This window comes from Pelobates fuscus, chromosome 10, assembly GCF_036172605.1.
Source record: "Pelobates fuscus isolate aPelFus1 chromosome 10, aPelFus1.pri, whole genome shotgun sequence".
Taxonomy (NCBI): Eukaryota; Metazoa; Chordata; class Amphibia; order Anura; family Pelobatidae; genus Pelobates; species Pelobates fuscus.
In genome coordinates this window covers 151,417,562-151,438,626 of record NC_086326.1, presented here as the reverse complement: position 1 = coordinate 151,438,626, position 21,065 = coordinate 151,417,562, and the positions used below count along the sequence as shown (strand labels likewise).

The 21,065-nt window shown below is 46.7% G+C and overlaps 1 protein-coding gene across 2 annotated transcripts in view; it reads left to right on the top strand.

Moving 5' to 3' along the window:
- LOC134575259 (oocyte zinc finger protein XlCOF7.1-like) overlaps positions 1-20,680 on the top strand; it is a 66,429-nt gene extending 45,749 nt beyond the window's left edge. Inside the window, exons 3-5 of one of the 2 annotated variants that reach the window (XM_063434522.1) lie at positions 15,037-15,225; positions 15,341-15,419; positions 18,892-20,680. In XM_063434522.1, coding sequence (XP_063290592.1) covers positions 15,037-15,225; positions 15,341-15,419; positions 18,892-19,931 — 1,308 coding nt within the window. In that variant the 3' untranslated portion in view covers positions 19,932-20,680. Of the gene's footprint in view, positions 1-15,036; positions 15,226-15,340; positions 15,420-18,888 lie in introns of both variants that reach the window. The other variant, XM_063434521.1, reaches the window with a different exon arrangement.
- The last annotated feature ends 385 nt before the right edge of the window (positions 20,681-21,065 follow it).

Genomic DNA, 21,065 nt, shown 5'->3' with positions numbered 1-21,065 from the left:
AAAGGACGGAGCTTATAACAATGATTGACAGGGAGCTAAGATGGAGGTGGCTCTCTCTATGCTGCCTGCCAGGTGTAAAGGGCGGAGCTTATAACAATGACTGACAGGGAGCTAAGATGGAGGTGGCTCTCTATACTGACTGCCAGGTGTAAAGGGCGGAGCTTATAACAATGATTGACAGGGAGCTAAGATGGAGGCGGCTCTCTCTATACTGACTGCCAGGTGTAAAGGGCGGAGCTTATAACAATGATTGACAGGGAGCTAAGATGGAGGTGGCTCTCTCTATACTGACTGCCAGGTGTAAAGGGCGGAGCTTATAACAATGATTGACAGGGAGCTAAGATGGAGGTGGCGCTCTCTATACTGACTGCCAGGTGTAAAGGGCAGAGCTTATAACAATGATTGACAGGGAGCTAAGATGGAGGTGGCTCTCTCTATACTGACTGCCAGGTGTAAAGGGCGGAGCTTATAACAATGATTGACAGGGAGCTAAGATGGAGGTGGCTCTCTATACTGACTGCCAGGTGTAAAGGGCGGAGCTTATAACAATGATTGACAGGGAGCTAAGATGGAGGTGGCTCTCTCTATGCTGCCTGCCAGGTGTAAAGGGCAGAGCTTATAACAATGATTGACAGGGAGCTGAGATGGAGGTGGCTCTCTCTATACTGACTGCCAGGTGTAAAGGGCGGAGCTTATAACAATGATTGACAGGGAGCTAAGATGGAGGCGGCTCTCTCTATACTGACTGCCAGGTGTAAAGGGCGGAGCTTATAACAATGATTGACAGGGAGCTAAGATGGAGGTGGCGCTCTCTATACTGACTGCCAGGTGTAAAGGGCGGAGCTTATAACAATGATTGACAGGGAGCTAAGATGGAGGTGGCTCTCTCTATACTGACTGCCAGGTGTAAAGGGCGGAGCTTATAACAATGATTGACAGGGAGCTAAGATGGAGGTGGCGCTCTCTATACTGACTGCCAGGTGTAAAGGGCAGAGCTTATAACAATGATTGACAGGGAGCTAAGATGGAGGTGGCTCTCTCTATACTGACTGCCAGGTGTAAAGGGCGGAGCTTATAACAATGATTGACAGGGAGCTAAGATGGAGGTGGCTCTCTATACTGACTGCCAGGTGTAAAGGGCGGAGCTTATAACAATGATTGACAGGGAGCTAAGATGGAGGTGGCTCTCTCTATGCTGCCTGCCAGGTGTAAAGGGCAGAGCTTATAACAATGATTGACAGGGAGCTGAGATGGAGGTGGCTCTCTCTATACTGACTGCCAGGTGTAAAGGGCGGAGCTTATAACAATGATTGACAGGGAGCTAAGATGGAGGCGGCTCTCTCTATACTGACTGCCAGGTGTAAAGGGCGGAGCTTATAACAATGATTGACAGGGAGCTAAGATGGAGGTGGCGCTCTCTATACTGACTGCCAGGTGTAAAGGGCGGAGCTTATAACAATGATTGACAGGGAGCTAAGATGGAGGTGGCTCTCTCTATACTGACTGCCAGGTGTAAAGGGCGGGGCTTATAACAATGATTGACAGGGAGCTAAGATGGAGGTGGCTCTCTCTATACTGACTGCCAGGTGTAAAGGGCGGAGCTTATAACAATGATTGACAGGGAGCTAAGATGGAGGTGGCGCTCTCTATACTGACTGCCAGGTGTAAAGGGCAGAGCTTATAACAATGATTGACAGGGAGCTAAGATGGAGGTGGCTCTCTCTATACTGACTGCCAGGTGTAAAGGGCGGAGCTTATAACAATGATTGACAGGGAGCTAAGATGGAGGTGGCTCTCTATACTGACTGCCAGGTGTAAAGGGCGGAGCTTATAACAATGATTGACAGGGAGCTAAGATGGAGGTGGCTCTCTATACTGACTGCCAGGTGTAAAGGGCGGAGCTTATAACAATGATTGACAGGGAGCTAAGATGGAGGTGGCTCTCTCTATGCTGCCTGCCAGGTGTAAAGGGCAGAGCTTATAACAATGATTGACAGGGAGCTGAGATGGAGGTGGCTCTCTCTATACTGACTGCCAGGTGTAAAGGGCGGAGCTTATAACAATGATTGACAGGGAGCTAAGATGGAGGCGGCTCTCTCTATACTGACTGCCAGGTGTAAAGGGCGGAGCTTATAACAATGATTGACAGGGAGCTAAGATGGAGGTGGCGCTCTCTATACTGACTGCCAGGTGTAAAGGGCGGAGCTTATAACAATGATTGACAGGGAGCTAAGATGGAGGTGGCTCTCTCTATACTGACTGCCAGGTGTAAAGGGCGGGGCTTATAACAATGATTGACAGGGAGCTAAGATGGAGGTGGCTCTCTCTATACTGACTGCCAGGTGTAAAGGGCGGAGCTTATAACAATGATTGACAGGGAGCTAAGATGGAGGTGGCTCTCTCTCTATACTGACTGCCAGGTGTAAGGGGTGGAGCTTATAACAATGACTGACAGGGAGCTAAGATGGAGGTGGATCTCTCTATACTGACTGCCAGGTGTAAAGGGCGGAGCTTATAACAATGATTGACAGGGAGCTAAGATGGAGGTGGCTCTCTCTATACTGACTGCCAGGTGTAAAGGGCGGGGCTTATAACAATGATTGACAGGGAGCTAAGATGGAGGTGGCTCTCTCTATACTGACTGCCAGGTGTAAAGGGCGGAGCTTATAACAATGACTGACAGGGAGCTAAGATGGAGGTGGATCTCTCTATACTGACTGCCAGGTGTAAAGGGCGGAGCTTATAACAATGATTGACAGGGAGCTAAGATGGAGGTGGCTCTCTCTATACTGACTGCCAGGTGTAAAGGGCGGGGCTTATAACAATGATTGACAGGGAGCTAAGATGGAGGTGGCTCTCTCTCTATACTGACTGCCAGGTGTAAGGGGTGGAGCTTATAACAATGACTGACAGGGAGCTAAGATGGAGGTGGATCTCTCTATACTGACTGCCAGGTGTAAAGGGCGGAGCTTATAACAATGATTGACAGGGAGCTAAGATGGAGGTGGCTCTCTATATACAGACTGCCAGGTGTAAAGGGCGGAGCTTATAACAATGATTGACAGGGAGCTAAGATGGAGGTGGCTCTCTCTATGCTGACTGCCAGGTGTAAAGGGCGGAGCTTATAACAATGACTGACAGGGAGCTAAGATGGAGGCGGCTCTCTCTATACTGACTGCCAGGTGTAAAGGGCGGAGCTTATAACAATGATTGACAGGGAGCTAAGATGGAGGTGGCTCTCTCTATACTGACTGCCAGGTGTAAAGAGCTGAGCTTATAACAATGACTGACAGGGAGCTAAGATGGAGGCGGCTCTCTCTATACTGACTGCCAGGTGTAAAGGGCAGAGCTTATAACAATGATTGACAGGGAGCTAAGATGGAGGTGGCTCTCTCTATACTGACTGCCAGGTGTGATGGACGGAGCTTATAACAATGACTGACAGGGAGCTAAGATGGAGGTGGCTCTCTCTATGCTGACTGCCAGGTGTAAAGGGCGGAGCTTATAACAATGATTGACAGGGAGCTAAGATGGAGGTGGCTCTCTCTATGCTGACTGCCAGGTGTAAAGGGCGGAGCTTATAACAATGACTGACAGGGAGCTAAGATGGAGGTGGCTCTCTCTATGCTGACTGCCAGGTGTAAAGGGCGGAGCTTATAACAATGACTGACAGGGAGCTAAGATGGAGGTGGCTCTCTCTATGCTGACTGCCAGGTGTAAAGGGCGGAGCTTATAACAATGATTGACAGGGAGCTAAGATGGAGGTGGCTCTCTCTATGCTGACTGCCAGGTGTAAAGGGCGGAGCTTATAACAATGACTGACAGGGAGCTAAGATGGAGGTGGCTCTCTCTATACTGACTGCCAGGTGTAATGGGCGGAGCTTATAACAATGATTGACAGGGAGCTAAGATGGAGGTGGCTCTCTCTATGCTGCCTGCCAGGTGTAAAGGGCAGAGCTTATAACAATGATTGACAGGGAGCTGAGATGGAGGTGGCTCTCTCTATACTGACTGCCAGGTGTAAAGGGCGGAGCTTATAACAATGATTGACAGGGAGCTAAGATGGAGGTGGCTCTCTATACTGACTGCCAGGTGTAAAGGGCGGAGCTTATAACAATGATTGACAGGGAGCTAAGATGGAGGTGGCTCTCTCTATGCTGCCTGCCAGGTGTAAAGGGCAGAGCTTATAACAATGATTGACAGGGAGCTGAGATGGAGGTGGCTCTCTCTATACTGACTGCCAGGTGTAAAGGGCGGAGCTTATAACAATGATTGACAGGGAGCTAAGATGGAGGCGGCTCTCTCTATACTGACTGCCAGGTGTAAAGGGCGGAGCTTATAACAATGATTGACAGGGAGCTAAGATGGAGGTGGCGCTCTCTATACTGACTGCCAGGTGTAAAGGGCGGAGCTTATAACAATGATTGACAGGGAGCTAAGATGGAGGTGGCTCTCTCTATACTGACTGCCAGGTGTAAAGGGCGGGGCTTATAACAATGATTGACAGGGAGCTAAGATGGAGGTGGCTCTCTCTATACTGACTGCCAGGTGTAAAGGGCGGAGCTTATAACAATGATTGACAGGGAGCTAAGATGGAGGTGGCTCTCTCTCTATACTGACTGCCAGGTGTAAGGGGTGGAGCTTATAACAATGACTGACAGGGAGCTAAGATGGAGGTGGATCTCTCTATACTGACTGCCAGGTGTAAAGGGCGGAGCTTATAACAATGATTGACAGGGAGCTAAGATGGAGGTGGCTCTCTCTATACTGACTGCCAGGTGTAAAGGGCGGGGCTTATAACAATGATTGACAGGGAGCTAAGATGGAGGTGGCTCTCTCTATACTGACTGCCAGGTGTAAAGGGCGGAGCTTATAACAATGACTGACAGGGAGCTAAGATGGAGGTGGATCTCTCTATACTGACTGCCAGGTGTAAAGGGCGGAGCTTATAACAATGATTGACAGGGAGCTAAGATGGAGGTGGCTCTCTCTATACTGACTGCCAGGTGTAAAGGGCGGGGCTTATAACAATGATTGACAGGGAGCTAAGATGGAGGTGGCTCTCTCTCTATACTGACTGCCAGGTGTAAGGGGTGGAGCTTATAACAATGACTGACAGGGAGCTAAGATGGAGGTGGATCTCTCTATACTGACTGCCAGGTGTAAAGGGCGGAGCTTATAACAATGATTGACAGGGAGCTAAGATGGAGGTGGCTCTCTATATACAGACTGCCAGGTGTAAAGGGCGGAGCTTATAACAATGATTGACAGGGAGCTAAGATGGAGGTGGCTCTCTCTATGCTGACTGCCAGGTGTAAAGGGCGGAGCTTATAACAATGACTGACAGGGAGCTAAGATGGAGGCGGCTCTCTCTATACTGACTGCCAGGTGTAAAGGGCGGAGCTTATAACAATGATTGACAGGGAGCTAAGATGGAGGTGGCTCTCTCTATACTGACTGCCAGGTGTAAAGAGCTGAGCTTATAACAATGACTGACAGGGAGCTAAGATGGAGGCGGCTCTCTCTATACTGACTGCCAGGTGTAAAGGGCAGAGCTTATAACAATGATTGACAGGGAGCTAAGATGGAGGTGGCTCTCTCTATACTGACTGCCAGGTGTGATGGACGGAGCTTATAACAATGACTGACAGGGAGCTAAGATGGAGGTGGCTCTCTCTATGCTGACTGCCAGGTGTAAAGGGCGGAGCTTATAACAATGATTGACAGGGAGCTAAGATGGAGGTGGCTCTCTCTATGCTGACTGCCAGGTGTAAAGGGCGGAGCTTATAACAATGACTGACAGGGAGCTAAGATGGAGGTGGCTCTCTCTATGCTGACTGCCAGGTGTAAAGGGCGGAGCTTATAACAATGACTGACAGGGAGCTAAGATGGAGGTGGCTCTCTCTATGCTGACTGCCAGGTGTAAAGGGCGGAGCTTATAACAATGATTGACAGGGAGCTAAGATGGAGGTGGCTCTCTCTATGCTGACTGCCAGGTGTAAAGGGCGGAGCTTATAACAATGACTGACAGGGAGCTAAGATGGAGGTGGCTCTCTCTATACTGACTGCCAGGTGTAATGGGCGGAGCTTATAACAATGACTGACAGGGAGCTAAGATGGAGGTGGCTCTCTCTATACTGACTGCCAGGTGTAATGGGCGGAGCTTATAACAATGATTGACAGGGAGCTAAGATGGAAGTGGCTCTCTCTATACTGACTGCCAGGTGTAAAGGGCGGAGCTTATAACAATGACTGACAGGGAGCTAAGATGGAGGTGGCTCCCTCTATACTGACTGCCAGGTGTAAAGGGTGGAGCTTATAACAATGACTGACAGGGAGCTAAGATGGAGGTGGCTCTCTCTATACTGACTGCCAGGTGTAAAGGGCGGAGCTTATAACAATGATTGACAGGGAGCTAAGATGGAGGTGGCTCTCTCTATACTGACTGCCAGGTGTAAAGGGCGGAGCTTATAACAATGATTGACAGGGAGCTAAGATGGAGGTGGCTCTCTCTATATACTGACTGCCAGGTGTAAAGGGCGGAGCTTATAACAATGACTGACAGGGAGCTAAGATGGAGGTGGCTCTCTCTATGCTGACTGCCAGGTGTAAAGGGTGGAGCTTATAACAATGACTGACAGGGAGCTAAGATGGAGGTGGCTCTCTCTATACTGACTGCCAGGTGTAAAGGGCGGAGCTTATAACAATGATTGACAGGGAGCTAAGATGGAGGTGGCTCTCTCTATACTGACTGCCAGGTGTAAAGGGCGGAGCTTATAACAATGATTGACAGGGAGCTAAGATGGAGGTGGCTCTCTCTATACTGACTGCCAGGTGTAAAGGGCGGAGCTTATAACAATGATTGACAGGGAGCTAAGATGGAGGTGGCTCTCTCTATACTGACTGCCAGGTGTAAAGGGCGGAGCTTATAACAATGATTGACAGGGAGCTAAGATGGAGGTGGCTCTCTCTATACTGACTGCCAGGTGTAAAGGGCGGAGCTTATAACAATGATTGAAAGGGAGCTAAGATGGAGGTGGCTCTCTCTATACTGACTGCCAGGTGTAAAGGGCGGAGCTTATAACAATGATTGACAGGGAGCTAAGATGGAGGTGGCTCTCTCTATACTGACTGCCAGGTGTAAAGGGTGGAGCTTATAACAATGACTGACAGGGAGCTAAGATGGAGGTGGCTCTCTCTATACTGACTGCCAGGTGTAAAGGGCGGAGCTTATAACAATGATTGACAGGGAGCTAAGATGGAGGTGGCTCTCTCTATACTGACTGCCAGGTGTAAAGGGCGGAGCTTATAACAATGATTGAAAGGGAGCTAAGATGGAGGTGGCTCTCTCTATACTGACTGCCAGGTGTAAAGGGCGGAGCTTATAACAATGATTGACAGGGAGCTAAGATGGAGGTGGCTCTCTCTATACTGACTGCCAGGTGTAAAGGGCGGAGCTTATAACAATGATTGACAGGGAGCTAAGATGGAGGTGGCTCTCTCTATACTGACTGCCAGGTGTAAAGGGCGGCGCTTATAACAATGATTGACAGGGAGCTAAGATGGAGGTGGCTCTCTCTATACTGACTGCCAGGTGTAAAGGGCGGAGCTTATAACAATGATTGACAGGGAGCTAAGATGGAGGTGGCTCTCTCTATACTGACTGCCAGGTGTAAGGGGCGGAGCTTATAACAATGATTGACAGGGAGCTAAGATAGAGGTGGCTCTCTCTATACTGACTGCCAGGTGTAAAGGGCGGAGCTTATAACAATGATTGGCAGGGAGCTAAGATGGAGGTGGCTCTCTCTATACTGACTGCCAGGTGTAATGGGCGGAGCTTATAACAATGACTGACAGGGAGCTAAGATGGAGGTGGCTCTCTCTATACTGACTGCCAGGTGTAATGGGCGGAGCTTATAACAATGACTGACAGGGAGCTAAGATGGAGGCGGCTCTCTCTATACTGACTGCCAGGTGTAAAGGGCGGAGCTTATAACAATGACTGACAGGGAGCTAAGATGGAGGCGGCTCTCTCTATACTGACTGCCAGGTGTAATGGGCGGAGCTTATAACAATGATTGACAGGGAGCTAAGATGGAGGTGGCTCTCTCTATACTGACTGCCAGGTGTAAAGGGCGGAGCTTATAACAATGATTGACAGGGAGCTAAGATGGAGGTGGCTCTCTCTATACTGACTGCCAGGTGTAAAGGGCGGAGCTTATAACAATGATTGACAGGGAGCTAAGATGGAGGTGGCTCTCTCTATACTGACTGCCAGGTGTAAAGGGCGGAGCTTATAACAATGATTGACAGGGAGCTAAGATGGAGGTGGCTCTCTCTATACTGACTGCCAGGTGTAAAGGGCGGAGCTTATAACAATGACTGACAGGGAGCTAAGATGGAGGTGGCTCTCTCTATACTGACTGCCAGGTGTAAAGGGCGGAGCTTATAACAATGATTGACAGGGAGCTAAGATGGAGGTGGCTCTCTCTATACTGACTGCAAGGTGTAAAGGGCGGAGCTTATAACAATGATTGACAGGGAGCTAAGATGGAGGTGGCTCTCTCTATACTGACTGCCAGGTGTAAAGGGCGGAGCTTATAACAATGATTGACAGGGAGCTAAGATGGAGGTGCTCTCTCTATACTGACTGCCAGGTGTAAAGGGTGGAGCTTATAACAATGACTGACAGGGAGCTAAGATGGAGGTGGCTCTCTCTATAGTGACTGCCAGGTGTAAAGGGCTGAGCTTATAACAATGACTGACAGGGAGCTAAGATGGAGGTGCTCTCTCTATACTGACTGCCAGGTGTAAAGGGCGGAGCTTATAACAATGATTGACAGGGAGCTAAGATGGAGGTGCTCTCTCTATACTGACTGCCAGGTGTAAAGGGCGGAGCTTATAACAATGATTGACAGGGAGCTAAGATGGAGGTGGCTCTCTCTATACTGACTGCAAGGTGTAAAGGGCGGAGCTTATAACAATGATTGACAGGGAGCTAAGATGGAGGTGGCTCTCTCTATACTGACTGCCAGGTGTAAAGGGCGGAGCTTATAACAATGACTGACAGGGAGCTAAGATGGAGGTGGCTCTCTCTATACTGACTGCAAGGTGTAAAGGGCGGAGCTTATAACAATGATTGACAGGGAGCTAAGATGGAGGTGGCTCTCTCTATACTGACTGCAAGGTGTAAAGGGCGGAGCTTATAACAATGATTGACAGGGAGCTAAGATGGAGGTGGCTCTCTCTATACTGACTGCCAGGTGTAAAGGGCGGAGCTTATAACAATGACTGACAGGGAGCTAAGATGGAGGTGGCTCTCTCTATACTGACTGCCAGGTGTAAAGGGCGGAGCTTATAACAATGATTGACAGGGAGCTAAGATGGAGGTGGCTCTCTCTATACTGACTGCAAGGTGTAAAGGGCGGAGCTTATAACAATGATTGACAGGGAGCTAAGATGGAGGTGGCTCTCTCTATACTGACTGCCAGGTGTAAAGGGCGGAGCTTATAACAATGATTGACAGGGAGCTAAGATGGAGGTGCTCTCTCTATACTGACTGCCAGGTGTAAAGGGTGGAGCTTATAACAATGACTGACAGGGAGCTAAGATGGAGGTGGCTCTCTCTATAGTGACTGCCAGGTGTAAAGGGCTGAGCTTATAACAATGACTGACAGGGAGCTAAGATGGAGGTGCTCTCTCTATACTGACTGCCAGGTGTAAAGGGCGGAGCTTATAACAATGATTGACAGGGAGCTAAGATGGAGGTGCTCTCTCTATACTGACTGCCAGGTATAAAGGGCGGAGCTTATAACAATGATTGACAGGGAGCTAAGATGGAGGTGCTCTCTCTATACTGACTGCCAGGTGTAAAGGGCGGAGCTTATAACAATGATTGACAGGGAGCTAAGATGGAGGTGCTCTCTCTATACTGACTGCCAGGTGTAAAGGGTGGAGCTTATAACAATGACTGACAGGGAGCTAAGATGGAGGTGGCTCTCTCTATAGTGACTGCCAGGTGTAAAGGGCTGAGCTTATAACAATGACTGACAGGGAGCTAAGATGGAGGTGCTCTCTCTATACTGACTGCCAGGTGTAAAGGGCGGAGCTTATAACAATGATTGACAGGGAGCTAAGATGGAGGTGCTCTCTCTATACTGACTGCCAGGTATAAAGGGCGGAGCTTATAACAATGATTGACAGGGAGCTAAGATGGAGGTGCTCTCTCTATACTGACTGCCAGGTGTAAAGGGTGGAGCTTATAACTATAACTGACAAGGAGCTAAGATGGAGGTGGCTCTCTCTATACTGACTGCCAGGTGTAATGGGCGGAGCTTATAACAATGATTGACAGGGAGCTAAGATGGAGGTGGCTCTCTCTATACTGACTGCCAGGTGTAAAGGGTGGAGCTTATAACAATGATTGACAGGGAGCTAAGATGGAGGCGGCTCTCTCTATACTGACTGCCAGGTGTAATGGGCCGAGCTTATAACAATGATTGACAGGGAGCTAAGATGGAGGTGGCTCTCTCTATACTGACTGCCAGGTGTAAAGGGCGGAGCTTATAACAATGATTGACAGGGAGCTAAGATGGAGGTGGCTCTCTCTATACTGACTGCCAGGTGTAAAGGGCAGAGCTTATAACAATGATTGACAGGGAGCTAAGATGGAGGTGGCTCTCTCTATACTGACTGCCAGGTGTAAAGGGCAGAGCTTATAACAATGATTGACAGGGAGCTAAGATGGAGCCGGCTCTCTCTATACTGACTGCCAGGTGTAAAGAGCGGAGCTTATAACAATGATTGACAGGGAGCCAAGATGGATGTGGCTCTCTCTATGCTGACTGCCAGGTGTAAAGGGCGGAGCTTATAACAATGACTGACAGGGAGCTAAGATGGAGGTGGCTCTCTCTATACTGACTGCCAGGTGTAAAGGGCGGAGCTTATAACAATGATTGACAGGGAGCTAAGATGGAGGTGGCTCTCTCTATACTGACTGCCAGGTGTAAAGAGCGGAGCTTATAACAATGATTGACAGGGAGCCAAGATGGATGTGGCTCTCTCTATGCTGACTGCCAGGTGTAAAGGGCGGAGCTTATAACAATGACTGACAGGGAGCTAAGATGGAGGTGGCTCTCTCTATACTGACTGCCAGGTGTAAAGGGCGGAGCTTATAACAATGATTGACAGGGAGCTAAGATGGAGGTGGCTCTCTCTATACTGACTGCCAGGTGTAAAGGGCGGAGCTTATAACAATGATTGACAGGGAGCTAAGATGGAGGCGGCTCTCTCTATACTGACTGCCAGGTGTAATGGGCCGAGCTTATAACAATGATTGACAGGGAGCTAAGATGGAGGTGGCTCTCTCTACGCTGACTGCCAGGTGCAAAGGACAGAGATTGTAACCCTGCACACTGATACCGTATAAATGCTCCGGCTGCTTGATTTTCCCCTGCAAAGAGACGAAAGCCGGGTCATTCGGTGCTTGCCCTGTTTGAGCGGTGATACCCCAGATAGCTATGCCATGGAGCCCATTCGTATAACGAAAGACTATGTGAAAGACTTTGGCTTCATGGCAATTGAACAGGTACAGATTTTTTGAGGGCGAAGCATTAAAGTAGAGTCCAGGATACTGCGTGAGGTAAGAGCAATATACTGTACATGGTACTAGATTAATGCTGATGCCCAGATCCTTGGGTTAAGCTGCTCGTTTATTGTCAGGGCAGTTTTATCAGTCGCTGGCTCTTGATTAGAGCTTGTATCAGTTTTTTTTTAGTTTTTTTTATTCTTTCTTTTGTGATGACAGCATGAACAGGGCTTGTGCAAAAGCCGTCTTAGAATACAGTTTCACAATCTATGAGTACAGAATGGAATGTTGATTAGTTTGTTACACATATTCTGCTTGCAGTAAGTATGGAGTTTCGGTTGCCGTCTGTCAAGGGTTTCTGGTGTTTTGAAGGGGTTGAATGGGGTGGAGGCGTTGGGGGTTTGTGAAGAAAGCCATCACTACGTGCCTTGGGAGGCATGTGTGCGTTGTGTCTGTTATTTCGGTAGGTGTGTATGGGTCATCTCTTGTGTTGATCTTGCGGTGCTGAAGTATTTTGTTTCGTCGGACGGGGGGGTTGTCGGCGCTACATCTATGTGTAGTTCCGGTGTGTGAGTTCCCAGTGGGGGATGGGTTTTTGTGGCTCTGGTCATGTCTGAGGTTATCGTGTACGGTCTTTCACTGTGGGGGCGCTGTGGGGGGGTATGGGTATGACGATCGTTCATGACTGTTGCGTGTTTCCGCTCTGTTTGGTTGTGTCTGCTGGGGGTGGGTGCGGTGTAGGGTGAGGGGGAGTGAAGGAGGGGGGCCCATTCGGGTGGCGGTGGTTGGCCTCCTTGGAGTCTATGGTGCCAGCGCGGGTCTTGTTAGCCATGGGTCCAATATTTTGTGGTAAGATTTTGTGGTGTCATGTATTAAGGCTGACAATTTGTCCACTTCAATTGTTTCTTCTATTTTTCGTAGTACTTCCAGTGTGGAAGGTGCACTGTTGCTTCCCCAGTGTCTAGCTATGGTTCTTTGGGTGGCCAGCGCGACTCGAGCTGCAAGTTTATTTTGGGCCCTGGTTAGGGATTCGTGCGGTTTAGATAGTCACCTCCAATTCTCATGTGGTGTGAGGGGAAGAGGCGGAGGTGTGCCTCGAGGGAATTCCAGAAGTGGGTGTCAGGTGGGGTGGGGGGAGGGTGGGGCCCTCGTAGATCGAGGAGAAAGCATATCTGTGGGGCCCGACGTGTCCCGCTAGTGTTATAAATCTACCCTGGGGGTCGGTGACGGTGCGCGTAAAGACCAGAGGGCAGGTGTTGCGGACCATGATGGCTACACCATTTTTTCCCCCTTTGTGGAGTTCGCCAGGTGGCATTCCCTATAGTGTCTACTCAGGAGAGGGAACGCTCTAGGATTACGTCGGCGGTTGAGCGATTGGCCCACCGGAGGAGGCGGTGTCTTTTAGCTGGGTTGTTAAGCCCTTTGCAGTTGATGGATAGGCATGTGAGGCGCGCGGGTTTGGCACTTTCGCAGTCTCTGGGACCTTGAGGGCAGCGGCGGGGCATGTGGGCCGCTGTGTTTGAGTGTGTCGGAGTGCAATACTTGTAACAAGTATATTAGACGTGATAGCCTGATGTTCACTACTCGGGAGTTAGATTGAGTGTGTGGGTGGTCTCACGTATATTATGCGGGGTTAGTGGGAGGTGGGGTCAAGTTCTCATAGGGGTTGAGTGACAGTTGTGGCAGCGGGGGGTTTCCTCTTGAAGGAGGGAGGTATATGAACCCACTTGCTGTGGTGTGTTGCCCGTCATAATGTGTTACATATGAGGAGTTCATGAACTACAGGACACCACACGTATGGCGCATATGAGATATAATCTCTGATTCCCAGGGGGTTGAGTTAGGTGTATGGGTGGTCCCAGGTATGCGATGCGGGTGGGAAAATCGGTGGGGGGCGTGTTTATGTGTTGTGCCCAACCGGATATATTACATATATATAAGAGGCATATAAAATATTGTACAGTGCACACAAGAAGCCATTCGACATTATAACACAGTGCTCACTACCTGGGGGTTGTGTTGAGTGCATTGCTGGTCCCTTGTGTGTGATGAGAAGTGGGGTCAGGTTGTCAGAGGTGTATGTGACCGCTGTTGTAGCGGTGGCCCCCTGAAGGGGGGGTGGTATGTGGGTACATGTGCTTAGATGCTTTTCCCATCGGAGTACATTACACATCAGAAGTATTTGAAATACAGGACAGTACCCATAAGAGGCCTATGAGACCCCATAGCATATTACTCTACCTGGGGGTTGGAGTGGGTACGTGAAGGGTCCCTTGTGTGTGCTTGCGGGGTGCGAAGTTGTTTCGGGGTTAGGAAAGGTGGTGTGTGATAGCGTTGCTTTTCAGAGTGCATTACTTATAAGAAGCCTGTTAAATAATGTACAGAGTATACAAGTTCGTTATACATCATATAGAGCCCATTTCCCAGGGATTGGGTTGGGGGCATGGGTGTTCCCGTATGTGCAATGCAGAATGGGGCGGAGTTTTCAGGGGGGTGTGCGTGACTGCTGTGATAGCGGGGGCCCCCTTGTGAGGGAAGTGGGTTTGTGAACCTTCGTGCCCATGGGCCTCACCCATCAGGGCACTATACACATGGAGAGCATATTAAAAATAAAGTATAATACAATGCGGTAATATGGTGTAGCCTGCATTAAGGTACCGTTACATCAGAGTCCGTTCCCGGCTAAATCCCTTGAGCGCGGGAGGGCCCGGGGAGCCCCGTTGTGGGCCTGGTGCTGGTGTAGGAGGTGCGCCGTGTGGCGTGAGTTTGTGGTCCCAGGTTTGGGGGGTGGCCCGGTCAGGGAACCCTCCATGTGGAGCTTGTTTCAGGTTTGATCGCCAAAGCCATTAGAAGGGAAACTGCAAATCACCCTACAGGAAAAGGGTGACTTAGTGAGACTATAATTCAATCATAAGTGAACCGCAGGTAGAAATTGAAAACATTTATTACTACTTGGGGCTTTAAAAACATCTGTAACAAAAACAAAATGAATACCATAATCAGTAGGTTCAACATCTGGAGAGAAAGACTTGATTGGATGACAACATTTATTTGGTATTGAAATACTTTGTGAATCAAGAAGGTGTGAGAACACATCCTACATAAGTTCATACACATGTGTTTCACTCAACTGGCTGCTAGAAGTGGGGTTAGCGATCTTTTGACTGTGCAATTGTTTATTATTTTTTCTCACCTAGTGAACTGATGGAGTTAGTTCTCTTACCATGCCGTAATTTTAGATTCAGGTCCCCTGAGCATCTTTATGGCCATAGCAATGTTTTTTAAGTTTCTTATCATTTTGTATCTTCCAGGGTCATATGGATTTATATGGTTAACCCATAAACGCTTTGCACCATAACCACTAATTTAAGCTGTAGTTGTTTTGGTGCTTGTGTCCCTGTAACATTTATGTAGATGTCACTCAGTTATGCAAGGCGGTCTCTTTGCAGGATTATACATTTCAAAAAAAGCCTGGTGGAAACATCACACACAGAAATGGTCATTACATATCAGAAGGATCCTACATGACCCAGAGCCCCGGCCCGATGTCTTCACCTCACTCACTGATCCAGGAGAGAAACGATGACCGGAAGATCCTGGAATTGACCAATAAGATCACTCACCTGCTGACTGGAGAGGTGAGGCTGCTGGGGATGGGACATTATCGAATAAAACCAAGGGATGAATGACAGTGTCACTGTTTGTGTCTTGCGTTGTTAAGGTGTGACTATGTTGCTTTGTTTTCTATTGTAGGTGTGGCAGTATTTAGAAGTACAAAATGATCCATACAAGGAAGCAGTTCTGGAGACTCACCAACCTGTCAGTTCAATGGGTAGGAGGCACGTTAATCCACGTCATGTTTGTGTAGATCGCAAACAATATACAGTAAATTAAGTCTACAAATGTTTGTACATATGCTTAAAGAATGTGACCGGTAACTTCCCTGAGTTTATTGAGCAAGGCCAACATTGACAGGGGACAACCGGGACTGAACATTAAGCAGAAGCGGTAACATTTGGCCATAGTTAAAGGAACACTCCAAACACGTTAAAGTGCTCTATGTGTGAATCGTGTGTCCTTTTTTCATATTCCAGAAAAGTGCAGCTTTCAATAGAATCTTTTTTTATTTTATTTTACAAATTAGCTGGTTGTCACTCAGACAACTTGTCCTGTAACTTCCTGGTTGTAAAAGGCAGCAATTGCCCAGAGCATCTGACTTGTCATTGAGCTGAATTGGGAAGTTAGTGTTCGGACAGCCACAGAAATTCAGGAATGGGTAAAAGGGGGTGGGCTTGCAAAAGCTGCAGACAAGAGATTGGTAGCTTTTGCAAGCTGTGTTTAGATATACCTCCATTGAAATAAATGCCCGACTGCTCACACTGATTAGTGCTGGTTTATATGAAGGAACTTGTCATGACTCCAATGTCTGCAATAAGGAAGTCTCTCTGAGACTGCCAGGGTTTATAAAACCATAACATTTTAATATGGTTTTCTTTACACCCGATTTGTGTTTAGAGCTCTCCTACTGTGCTAAAGCAGTTAAATCTTGTCTCATGTCTTCTATTCTGCAGAGGGGGTATGCATTATGGATCATGAGATTTCACATTCTCATGGAGATTTCATTAAGGCATAGATTGACTTGGCATTAAAGTGCCCTGTGATCTGGGAAGGGTTTTAGGTTAAAGACATATAGTTAGGTATTAAACACATTGGAGCAAGATATGTTGTGCTTTATGTGCTGTTTTACAAACTTTCTTTAACCCTCCCCTCCACCCATTTTTTAAAAACATCATTAAAGTGCTTAAAACTTACCTGAAATCCAGGGCTGAGCCAAGTTCTCCTGGTTCTCTTCTCACCTCTTCCATTGTGGTACCACGTCATCTTCTTCCAGTTTTCTGTCCAATTAAATGCTCCTTATAGAAGTCCCGAAAGGCATGGCCTTGAATGCACCAATTAGCTTCTTCACATAGAAAAATGTTGCTTTTAATGCTTTTCTATCTGAAGCCTTGAATGGCAGACTGCACATGCACGCCATCTCCATGTTCATGAGCAGCGTTAGAGGGAGGAACCGTGGGAGGCAGGATTTTCTTGTGTAATGAAGGTGGAAGGGAGCATTCTTAGGGAGGGCTTAAAAATTCCGGCCAAAGTGTGTGTGGGCCAGCGCATGCACAGAGTGAAAGGCTACAAATTGCTGGTGTGCTCTCAGTGCAGTCTGCAATATGAAGCATCTCATCATGTCATCATGTCTGTGGCCATCGTGCTGTGCACGTTGATGACAGATGTTTTTCATGCAAAATTCAAGTCTGACACGTGTGCCGGGGACGCACCTGGCTCCTGGCACATAATTGCAGATTTCTCTGTATGTACAACTTTTCAAGATTAATTGGTCATGGACGTTGGAGTAACCCTTTAAGATTGGGAACCACGATTATTTTTTGGAAATAAATATTGGTATAAGCCAGGTGTGGTGGAAACAGTGTATAAATACTTGCAGCCTCATCAGGTAGCCTAAAGCTTTACACCTGACTGCAACATTGTGTTTTTATCTGTTAATTCTATCACATGAAGCAAGTTAAAGGAACACCATAAGGCAGTGTTAGACAGATTTGTTTCCAATCTAGGAGCCAGCTAAAAAGCTGACGTTTTTTTTTTCCCCAATGACAAAAATAAAATTCTTAAAGGTACACTATAGTCACCAACAATTCTACAACAATTCTACAGCTTAATGTAGTGTCTCTGGTGTCTCTATATTGTCCCTGCATGCCTTTCAATGTAATTTGCAGGTGACATCAGGTTAGTGGTGCTGGCTGCGGCTGATGCAAGTTTGCTGTCTCTGTTCCAGACTCCCCCCTTCTCCTGTCTCTCCAGCCCCATGCAGCTCTGAATGTGCCAGGAGAAAGTGAAGGAAACTGTAATTACTTCCTCCCAGCGCAGGGGAATGGGCGGGTGGGTAGCCGACTCTGCAGAACGGGTCTATCTGGAGGACAGCTCTGTGGAATGCGGGGTGGGAGCGTCGAGCAGAGTACTCTTTACCTGGTGTCCTGCCAGCTTGCCATTCCCCTAGGAGGAAGAAAATACAGTTCACTTCCTCCCGGTCCACCAGTACACAGAGAGCTGCACTGGGATTGAGACAGGATGCAGAGGGTACGGCCAATCCAAGGCACCAGGACAAGATTCTTAGTCGCCATGGCGATCTGGCGCCTGGAATTTGTCTAGCCCTACTATAAGGTTAGAAATGCTAACACATATTCCTAATGCATGTGTTTTAGTAACTATTTAGATTATCGCTCTCCACCCCAAAAAATAAAAATAAATAAATGTACTCACTTTAATGCCTCAGCACACTATGGCTGCCTCTACTCCATACAGCCTGATGATCTCAGCCAATCCAATGATTTGCCATTATGAAAGCACTGGGAGGCTAGTGCACACATGTGGCAAATCACTACTCTGTGCCAATCAGCATCTCTCTTAGAGAGGCATAGCGTTATGTCATCTCTATGGTGAGTTTGGAGATGTTTAAAGGAACATTATAGGGTCAGGAACACAAACATGTTAAAACTACCATCTGGCCCCACCTTCCCTCTCTAAATATAGTAAAATCTTACTTGTATTCAAGTCTGACGCTGATGCCTCTGCCTGCTTATATCCGCAGAAGTGGCGTCCTGAGCTAATCACAGTGCTTCCCAAAAGAATTGGCTGAGACTGTCAATGAGGCAGATCAGGGGCAGAGCCAGCATGATTCAAACACAGCCCTGGCCAATCAGCATCTCCTCATAGAGATGAATTGAATCTATGAATCTCTATGAGGAAAGTTCAGTGTCTGCATGCAGAGGGAGGAGATACTGAATGTTTGGATGCATTTTAGGCAGCCATGACCCAGGAAGGAGCTCTAGCAGCCATCTGAGGATTGGCCAGTGACGTTATCACTAGGCTGTAATGTAAACACTGCATTTTCTCTGAAAAGACAGTGTTTACAGCAAAAAGCCTGAAGGTAGTGATTCTACTCACCAGAACAAATCCAATAAGCTGTAGTTGTTCTGGTGACTATAGTGTCCCTTTAATGCTTGTCCTGCAACCTGGAAGGACCAAACCCAGGGAGTCCCTCTAGCAGCTGTCAATTCTTTAAGAAATAATAGTATGTCATTCATTCTTCTCTCCTTGCAGAAACCAAGAATGAGGCTTGGTGACATAAAATGCTCCGATTACGTCTGAATTTATTTGCTGCATAATTGCAAAGTAATTGTTCAGAAACTAATGTCCCACAAATCACAATTTTATCACTGTGTATTTGTTTCCAGCAGATGATTCGGTGGAAAAAGATATATTTGAAGGATTTAACACCACCATTTCTTCAGAGGATTGTTTAACTGAAAAGGAAACTTGTGTTATAAATAACTGGGGTAAAGATTGTTCTGCTGCACGTAAAGACATATCGCAGAAGACTAAATATAGTGTAAAAGAGAAATCGTCCCCATCTGAAAGAGATCTTATGGACAGCAGCATAGATAAAAAGAAAAGACAAACACAGACAGAATACTCATCATCTCATAGCAAGGAGGAATCCGACTCATATGAAGAAGGAAATCTCACAGACATTTATACACTCACAGGACATACACAGACCGAATATTCATTCATTCGTATGAAGGAGAGATCAACCATGTGTGAAGAAGAAAATCTCATGGGCACTAAAATTTATACACCCACAGAACATACACAGACAGAATATATACCAGCTCATATTAAGGAGGAATCAGCCTCATGCGAAGAAGAAAATCTTACTGAAATGTATCCACTCACAGAATATCCATCTCATATTAAGGAGGAACCAGCTTCCAGTGATAAATATAACAATGCCGTGGCTATAAAACAAGGAAATACTGTTCTGTCCATAATTAAATGCAGTGAATGTGGTAGAACATTTAACAATAAATCTGTTTATACTGCTCACATGAGGACACATGGCAAGGTTGGTAATCACAGCAGAGACAAACCATTTTCATGCACGGAGTGCAAAAAATGCTTTCATCTGAAAGCTAACCTCATTACTCATCTGAGAATTCACACTGATGAAAAGTTATTTTTTTGCTCAGAATGTGGAAAATCATTTACCCACAAGCCAACTCTCATTAGACATCAGAGAACTCACACAGGAGATAAGCCATTCTCGTGCTCGGTCTGTGGGAAATATTTTGCTTACAAATCAGACCTCATCAAGCACCAAAGAATTCACACGGGAGAGAAACCATTTGCCTGTTCTTTATGTGGGAAGCACTTTGCACAAAGCTCAAATCTCTTCAGACATCAGAAGATTCACTTGGGTGAAATAAATATTTTGTAGTTCAGAATCTGGGCAATCCTTTGGATCTTTGTGTTCTCAATATCCATCTAGGAGAGAAATTGTGTAGGTCAGTGCTGGCAAACCAACAGCATGATTCCCACCAGAAGCAATGAGCAATTGAGGGTACACATAAACTGATAAGGAGGTGATAGAACTGGGTAAGGTAGAAAGAAAGAAAAATAAACTAATTTTCAGAGGGAGCATTTGCATGGACGAAGTGAAGACAGAGGAAATGGAAATGGCCACTGAGCAAAACCAAAAAGGAAAGTTAGAACAGTAAGGTGGATTTAAAAAAGAGTGGAATTGTTTGAGTTTTTAAATAATTTCTGCAATAGATTGGGAAAATCATTTTTCACCATTGTTCTAGATGTTCAGAATGTGGAGAATGTTTTGGAAAGAAAAGCAATCTGACTAATCTTTGACGAAGCCCGTTACCTCTCCTTCATTTTTGAGCACAACCTTACTGAAATTGTTAAAGTTGTCTTTTATTTTGTTTGGTTTTTTTAATTAGTTTAAATTGTTACTGTGTTCTGGTTAAAGAAATGCAGAGAATGTTGGGTTCTTTATTCAGGAAACAAAAAAAGTGCAGTAAACAAAGTTAAATAACTTTTCATATTCAGTTATTCTGGCCTAAATATTTCCCATTTGATTTAAAGGCACGACAAATAAGAACTTAATGAATAAATCTGTTTTGCATATCGGTCAGGGTTATTCACTAAACCTAATATTTTAATTAGTTAAAGGACCATTAAAGTGCAGTGGCCCTATACTTCTAGTCCTGCATGTCCTATAGTCCTATAGTCCATACATGTTTACATTGTAGGCTTAAATCCACCGCTAGTGGCTGTCATACTGCCATCCACTAACGGCACTTCCATGGCACCAACTGAGTAAAACTTGGTCACGCGACACGGAAGCCCTCATAGGAAAGCATTGATTCTGTGCTTTTCTATGAGGAAGCGTGCACAGTGTTCGCAATGCTGTGTTCGCAATATGGGGAGCACTGGATTGGACCATTGTGGAGGACTCCATGTGGGAAGTAAACAGGTAAGCAGCACTGAAGGAGCCTTTGCACTGAGAAAAGGTTAATAAAAATCTTTATTTTACTATTTATTTTTGGGGGGTGTAATGGAG